Source organism: Berghia stephanieae, chromosome 1 (assembly GCF_034508935.2).
Source record: "Berghia stephanieae isolate SIO BIC M18660-M18661 chromosome 1, UCSD_Bste_1.3, whole genome shotgun sequence".
Classification (NCBI taxonomy): Eukaryota; Metazoa; Mollusca; class Gastropoda; order Nudibranchia; family Aeolidiidae; genus Berghia; species Berghia stephanieae.
In genome coordinates this window covers 103,491,287-103,499,587 of record NC_088360.1, presented here as the reverse complement: position 1 = coordinate 103,499,587, position 8,301 = coordinate 103,491,287, and the positions used below count along the sequence as shown (strand labels likewise).

General features: G+C 32.4%; 1 protein-coding gene across 2 annotated transcripts in view; it reads left to right on the top strand.

The window, feature by feature from the left end:
• Positions 1–7,990, top strand: part of LOC144962614 (acetyl-coenzyme A synthetase, cytoplasmic-like) — a 33,586-nt gene extending 25,596 nt beyond the window's left edge. For both annotated transcript variants that reach the window (XM_078895705.1, XM_078895704.1), the window contains exons 14-17: positions 194–302; positions 1,259–1,458; positions 1,945–1,990; positions 2,597–7,990. In XM_078895705.1, coding sequence (XP_078751831.1) covers positions 194–302; positions 1,259–1,458; positions 1,945–1,990; positions 2,597–2,796 — 555 coding nt within the window. In that variant the 3' untranslated portion in view covers positions 2,797–7,990. The remainder of the gene's footprint in view (positions 1–193; positions 303–1,258; positions 1,459–1,944; positions 1,991–2,596) is intronic.
• The last annotated feature ends 311 nt before the right edge of the window (positions 7,991–8,301 follow it).

Below are 8,301 nucleotides of genomic sequence, written 5' to 3'. Positions count from 1 at the left end.
TTATTAATTATTATTAACATTTCAAAACACATTCACAGGTTCTTCCCTCATAGCATGTAACACAGTAATAGATGCAGCTCATTCATTACTCTCATTGAAGAAAAAAAAATTAATAACTTTTTTGATTGTAATTTATTTGTTGTGACCAAATACAGGAATACATGCTTATTTATAATTGTGTAATTGCCATCAGGTATTCAGGAAACCCTGGCCAGGAATCATGAGAACGGTCTTTGGAAACCACGAACGTTTTGAAACAACTTACTTTAAGAAATTTCCTGGATTTTATTGTACAGGAGATGGTGGGTGAATTATAACACATTTCAATTTTACGATTATTATTATTCTTTTGTTTGTTGTTGTTTTAAGACTCATAGGCATTGTCCATTGAAGCTGCATATTTATCTGTCAGGGTTTGTTATCGAGAGGACTTGAGTGTTGAAAATACAAGCTTAAAATTTATCTGTAAATTCTGACCTCCCATTGTGGACAGGGAGGCACTTACTGTGTCTTCTATCTCCTATATCTATTTTCCAACATGCTTTTTGTCTTTGTCTTGGAATGAAATTACTTTTTTTTTTCTGGCCCTGGCTGGGGACACTGGCTGGAGGGAAACAGTAAAATGTATAGTTAGAATTTTGGGAGATGGTATTTTTTGTCTTGTAATTCATCTCTCTGTTATGCACTGTATTATTTTTGTGTTACATATATATGATTTGTTAACATTTGAGCGTGTTCCTCCTAGTGAGGACCCATGCTTATGTCAGGATGAGACAGTTAGGTATCTCAAACTAAGTACACTGATAGTGTGCTCTTGGAATCTACACCTGTTCCCTATTTGAACTAATTCCCCTTTGTCTTACTTTAATTGTAATTCTAGAATTTTTTTACTATCCTATTTTTTCCTTTCTACTGGCGCTGATATGACCTATCTAAATGTGTTGCAAGCGCCGTAAAACCCTTAAAAACAAACAAACATATTTGTAAATTGTTACTTATGTGACAAATCAACTTCATTTAAAGGTTCAGGTTTATATCGAAAAGTGTTGCTCACAAAAAATATTTTAGATGGTGTTTTAGTCTAAAATCAAATTGTTTTTAAACTTGCATAAATTATTTTTCATCTTTTCTATTTAAAAAAATCTTACTTAAAAATAATTCTGGGATATGTAGTGAAAATCAAATTACAGACTGAAAATGCTTTTTTTTTTTTTTCTTCTAATAAATAAAAGCACTTTATGCTGAAAAATTTTCACAGGTGCTAGAAGAGATGAAGACGGATGTTTGTGGATTACGGGTCGTATTGATGACATGGTGAATGTATCAGGCCATCTGCTGAGCACAGCAGAAGTAGAGAGTGCTCTCATTGAACACGAAGCAGTGGCAGAAGCAGCATCTGTATCTCATCCCCACTCCATCAAAGGAGAGTGCATCTACTGCTTTGTCTCTCTAAAGGAGGTCAGTTAAACGTCAGGATTTGAGCAAAAGATACTCATTGATTGGGCAGACGAGTTATGATTATATATTTTCACCCATATCATTTTTTTTACTTTTGAGATATGTGACATCTTTTTTTGTTTTTGAGTGTTTTTAGTATTCAGGTAATGAATATATTGTATATTTTATTTAAAAAATGAATGAAATTTTATTTGTAACATTAATTATCAACACATCAAATCTTCATCTCATTCATCATCATCATCATTATTATCATCATCATCATCATCATCATCATCATCATCATCATCATCATCATCATCATCATCATCATCATCATCATCATCATCAGAAGCATCATCATCATCATCAGAAGCATCATCATTATCAGAAGCATCATCATCATCATCTGTCACCATCATAATCCTCATCATCGTCATCATCACCATCATCGCAACCATTATCATCATCAGTACAGAAATTTCTGTGTCTTATTCCTTTTAACAGGGCAAAGCCTTTACCGACACTTTATCCAAAGAGTTGACCACACTCGGTAAGTTTTGCTAAGTTTTGGGTACAATGTTATTCAAACTTTATTGCCTTTATTTTTGTTGGGATCAAAATGTTAATCTCTTAAATGTTTAAATTGTTTTAAATGTTTTGTGCAGATTTTTAGTCCTGTGGTTTGACACTGGCGTTGTGTTTTTGATAAAAAATATATTATATTATCACCTAAAAGATGTCTTGTCAGGTCCTACATGTTAAATAATGCTTTGGTTAGGGACCCCCTGTAAAGCGCTTTGAGAATTTTTTATTTACAATGAGCTATTTTAATTCTTGAAGGATTTTTGTTTTTAGTTAATCTGTCAGAAAAAAAATAAATGAAAAAGTGCATTACAGGTGTCCTGTCGCATCCTGCATGTTAAATGTTGCTGTTGCCTTGGGATCCATTTAAGCACCTTTAATAGATAATGAGCTATATAAAAGTTCAATTTTTTTTTTAACCTTAGCTTACTTTGTCAGAGGACAATCGATGTTTAAAGTCGTAGTTTGTCTGATACTGATTAGGTTTAGGGTACGAATGAATTAATTAACATATGTATGTTCATTGATGAAAATATTTATTTGTCTTGTTTCCCCCCCTTTTTTTCATTTTCAGTGAGAAATAAGATTGGACCATTTGCTCAGCCAGACTTTATTCAAAATGCTCCAGCACTACCCAAAACCAGATCTGGTAAGATCATGCGACGTATTCTACGCAAAATTGCTGTCAATGACACAGACCTTGGCGACACATCAACTTTGGCAGATGAATCTGTCATTGACGTCCTTTTCAGTCTTCGACCCAAGATTGCTTAAAGATGCTGAATGGGGTTTATGCAATATTAGAATCTTGTCAAATTCCAGAAATTTAACATTTTCTTTGGCAATAATTGTTGAAGTTATGTTGTCTTTTTATCTGTTTAAAATGTAATGATATTATGCTATAATTATGATTACACAAGCTCGTAGAGTCCTTTAAATTTTAGAATAGATTTTGAAATTTGCTGTTGTTGTCTTTTGTCCAAAAAGTTTTTAAAAATTAAAAAAAAAAATAAAAAAAATTAGAGGCAAATATGAAAATTGATTTTGAAGTTATAATTTTTATGTTGAATAGCATTGGAAATTTTTGTATAAACTAATGCCCAACTATCAACTCTGGCAGTTAGAATTCACTTGTATGCCATCAAAATCACATTGAAATAGCCACAACTATTGTGTTATTTAATGCGTCCTCAGATGTATTACTTTTTTTTTTTAATACTCGTAACAAGAGTCTTTCTTGAATACATCTTGTAACATGTTTCATTCACCAAGTAATCATATTTTTCTCATAAGTTTATTAAGACAATGTGGTATAAATTGAATGATATTTAAAGTGGGAATGATATGAATTTCTCTCCTTGATAAAATAAATGATTCAATTTTTATAAAATCTTGGTGTGAGGGTGGAACTTATTGATTTACAAATAATGTGTAGGCTATGCGTGTAGGCATTGGTAGTCAAAATAGAAAATGTTGTATTTTTTAACTTTCAAATTTGAAAAAAAAAAATCAAGTAAAGATGATTTGTAGCATAGATGTTGTCAATAGACCAGAATATATTGTAATTTGTAATTGCCCCTTTCAAAAAATAAAACAATGCTGATTTATCTACAGAAAAGAAACAGGGTGGCCTGAGAGGTCATATGCTGAGTTTTCTATCCTCTATATGGTTCCCCTTTCCATGTTGTCTGGATTAAGCTTGTTTTTTTCCTATTCCTGATGGGGATCTTTTGCTGAAAGGGAGACAGTAAACGTACGGTAGAATTTAAATTTTTTTTTGTTTTGAGAGGTGATATTTTTTCCCCTCTGTAAATCATTTCTTTGTTATGTACTTTTTAAATTGTTATGAATATATTGTAGTCTGTAAACATTTGAGTATATCCTTTACAGAAGGGACTTTTGCTTGTGCCTGGATGAGACTTTTTGGTATTGTCAAAATAGGCACATCAGTGGATTGATCTTGGAACGTTCTATTCCCAATTTGAACCAGTTTCCATTGTCTTGCTATCTCTTTGGTGCTTTTAACTTCAGATCTCTACAACTGTTCTTCTTTCATTTCTCTTTTACTGGTGCTGAAGTGACCTAATAGGGTCACAATTGCCATAAAACTCCTAAATGAATAAATAATGTGAAATTGAATGTAAGCTTAAATTTAATATACGCAAACAGATAAAATGAAATTGTTATTTATTTTTTCGCGCTTCGAGCAGCAACATTTACATTACCCAGTATTCTTCGATAAAACTCCTAAAAACAGACAAAAAGAGAAAACAACACTGTAAAAGTGAACCACCCTGCTTTATTTACGAAATTTGACATTGTCAGTTAATATATATTAATCAACAGCCAAATAATGTACTTTCACCCCAACTTAACAGTGTCTATGTTTTCTGAGATAAATCACCTTCATTGGAAAGGGCCAATTATAATATCAATATAAATATTCGTGATGGGGCCATTCATTTTAAAAATTATTTTTTACTTTCTATATCGCTAAAAGAGAATGCAAGCTGCAATAGTTAATTTCAACTCAAATTTTTAGACTTCTTTCCTCTGTCCTTATTGTGCTTGCGATGTATTGAAACACTTCTTAAAGCAACACACAAAACTGTAAGCTTTCATCAGCTCATTGTTAAAATCTATTTTTACCAGTCGATGTTTTATGTTTGATTTTGATTGATTGATATTGTAACCTCCACAGAGTACACACAACAATACGTGCCATCATTGCTAGGAATTAAGCCTACATTTTGCATACATTTTGCATCTGCAAATTAATCTCCCTTGGATTCTTTATTTAATTTTTTAATTTTTTTAATTTGCCTTTTCTGGATTTTGTTGCTTAATTTTTGTTGATTGTGTGCTGAAGCAAAGATTAACCCCCCTCCCCCCAACAACATAAATTGATTACAGAACAATTTCAGATGCTTAAATATTATTTTTTTAAAAAAAAGATTGTTTTTTGATTTCTTAATGTTCTTTATGCTGGATACAATAATTGTGATAAGTTGTTGGTTATGAAAGAAAAGGGTTGAAATTCTTTTTTCCCCCCTAGAATGTTGTTATTTAAAAAAAAAATAATTATTTTTTGTAATTTTTTGTTTCAAAACTTTCAAATATTTCAAAGTAGATGGGATCACATGATTATTATGCTGACTTCTCCACTCTCTTTGCTGTCAGTTAAAACTGCTTAAGTTACTCATTGATCGATGGTTCATATCTGCTGATATTAGTCGTTGCTTGCTTCATATAGTAAACTTGTAGCTTGCTTCAACATACATGCGTTCACATTTTATTGAACCTTTTTCCCCTCTGGTTTAGCATGGAAAGCATTATTAGGGATACTTGCTTAAAGCTTTGGAATTCAATGGACAGAATGAATCTTGAAATTTGAATCGTGGATATTTTTTTATGCAATGATTAGTTTTGTGAATTTTAGTCGATCAAAGAATGAGAAAACTACCAAAAATACTTTATATTATTGGGTTTTTTTTTCGTGAGTAGCATTTTTATAAAGTTGTAATTGGTATGGATTGCTTTGAGCTCAAGACTAGGTCCCTTCGTTCTAACACCCGTCTAAGCATCCTGCATTTTGCCCTGGTAAAAAGCCTTTGATACACATTTTTCACTATCCTATTGTAGAGGGACAAATAATTTGAAGGGCACTCTGATGTTAAAAGCTGTGCCAGTCTAAAAATATTTGGATAAGTGCTGTGTAATATTGCAAACAAGGCTGATTGTCACTTCAATTGCTTGCTACCTTTTGGATAAGATGCTGGTCTATCACAACCTACATACTGCCAGATCTGACAGACCCAACTACCCAATCACTGCAGGGTGGACAGGGAGGTCAGAAAAAAATATTGACTTCATCCGGGATAGATCTCAGTCCCTTTGGGTGTGAAGCGAGTGCTCTACCAACTGAGCCATTGGGGCCCCCAAATGCGAGTGATAACCAGAGATTAATTGAAAGTAATATGGTTTCAACACTTGGTTTACACACATTTCTCGATACAAACCTTAGCCACGTTTTATTATTACAATGAAATAAATGTTGTTAATAGTCTTGCAGTGGAATTTTTTATTGCATTGGTTATCTGTGTTCATCGAATTTTATTTAAAAGTAAAGAAAAACTGTAAAGCATTTAATTTTAGTCTGTCACAGAAATTGTAAAGAACATTAATAAGTGAACTTTTGAACTAGTTGTTTATCCAAGTAGAGAATGAAAAAGTTGAGTTAAAATCCAATTCAATTCAAGTCATCTTGTCCAAGAAGAACAACAAAAACAACAACAAAATACAAATAATAATAATAATTTTAAAAGTATAATTTGCTAATAAAAATCTGATTATTAAAATTCAGTAAGCACCTGTAGGCATTTCACCGACAGAATTTTTACTGTAAATACTTTACATATAAAATAGATACTATTCATGATTATTACATAAAAAATGAAATGTCTTACAGTTTTATCAAATATTAGGAACTACTTACGAGAACAGAATACAGAACTGAATGAGTCTCTAAGTAATTGCCACTTTGTCATAAGAATCCCTCAAACTTATTCCAAGTCTGTCTCTGTTCTCTTGGAGTGGAGCGCATCTGTGTTGTAGCAATCTATAATTTTTCATTAGTTTGGGAAATGTTTACTTTCCGCAAAGCTGCTATGACAATGTATACTCAGGGATGCTGAATGCCTGGGTTTCCAACTTTTCCCTGTTTGTTTTTTTTTCACACTTCATTTCACACCTCAGAAGCTTTTCCTATCTCCAATAAGAAGGCCACTGACATAAGGTCCTTCTTCTCAAGATAAAAATAATATTGGAATTGATGCAACAGAGGCCCCAGACATGTGCAAAGGAGAGGAGAGAGTTAACTCACTCAGATCTAACACTGACTATATCCGCAGTTTACCAGGGTTTCTTTTACCCCATGCCTATTTATTACATTTTTCTGAGACAAATTATAGGCATAGTATCAAAGCTAATGTTTTATAGCTTTTGCATGTTAATGGTAGTTGAAAAAAACTATATGTACATGCTCATTTTTAATACATTTTTTCCAATTTTGAAAAGTAGCAAAAATCTCGAGGATTGAGTGAATTAAATGAGATGTTTTAGTTTGCTCAGTTACAAGTTTCGTTTTAGGTGAGATGTGAAACTCTTCTAATTTTCATGGTTTTTTTTTTTTTCTTCAAAAATCATTTGGCATCCCTGTATACTCTTTATCTTTGACAAGCTAATCAAAACTTTATATCTGCTGATGTTAGATTTTCTAATAACGACACTAATTCTGCTTCTAAAGAAAAAAAATGCTTCAGTCAATGTTTAGTTTACAAGTGTTGAATAATATCTTTGTTTTTATTTTGGTTCGAGTATAATATCTTTGTTTTTATTTTGCTTTGAGTTTCGTAACTGGTCATTTGTTTTGCATGAAGATAATCAATTCACTTTATTAAATGTTATGTTTACTACGTAACAATAGTCGAGTGGAATTGAAGGTTCAATTTTTAGAAAATTCATTATTCATCCCATTGGGGAATTGAACTGAATAAATTTTATTGGGGAAATTTGTCTCTAGGATCTATTCCAAGGGAAGACTGAAATAACCCATGCGTCAGCGACAGTACAGTGCTGCTTACTGAGCTAGATAGGGTGAAGTGAAAGCTATTATACTTGTTCAAGGCCACACAGCGCAGTGGGTATTCAAACTCGAATATCTTTTAGGTTCAAAGCAAAGTCTGTACTGTTCAGCTGAGTCACGGTACCCCACAGAAGACAATTAATCTATCTTCGTTTATTAAATTGAAGACTGCATTCCGCTTGACTATTGTAATTGCTTTCATCAAGCTACTAGCCGCAACATTTGTATTATTTTTACAACATTCATTTTACTTTTGGAGGGTTCTTGAATATATTTTATACGGTTTTTCAAGAATTAAATAAAGGTAGTCTACTCTCAGATTTTTATCGGAATTTTGTGTCATTTTTTTAAAACGGACTTTAACCTTTGAGTCTGAATATTTTTAAAATGTGGCTCTAAGTTAGTAAGTCTCAAATGGTATTAATGTTTTTTTTTTACCTCCCATGACAGGCAGGACGCCACATGCTTTGTCTTTTATTCCCCCTATATCTGTTTTCCAATATGATTTCTGTCTTTGCCTTGAAATGGGATTACTACTTAGTTTTGCCCTGTCCCTTGCGAGAATCCTTGGTTGATAGGGAAATAGTCAAATGTATAGTTTTAGTTTTGTACGGCTATGTGTTCTTACACTCGCT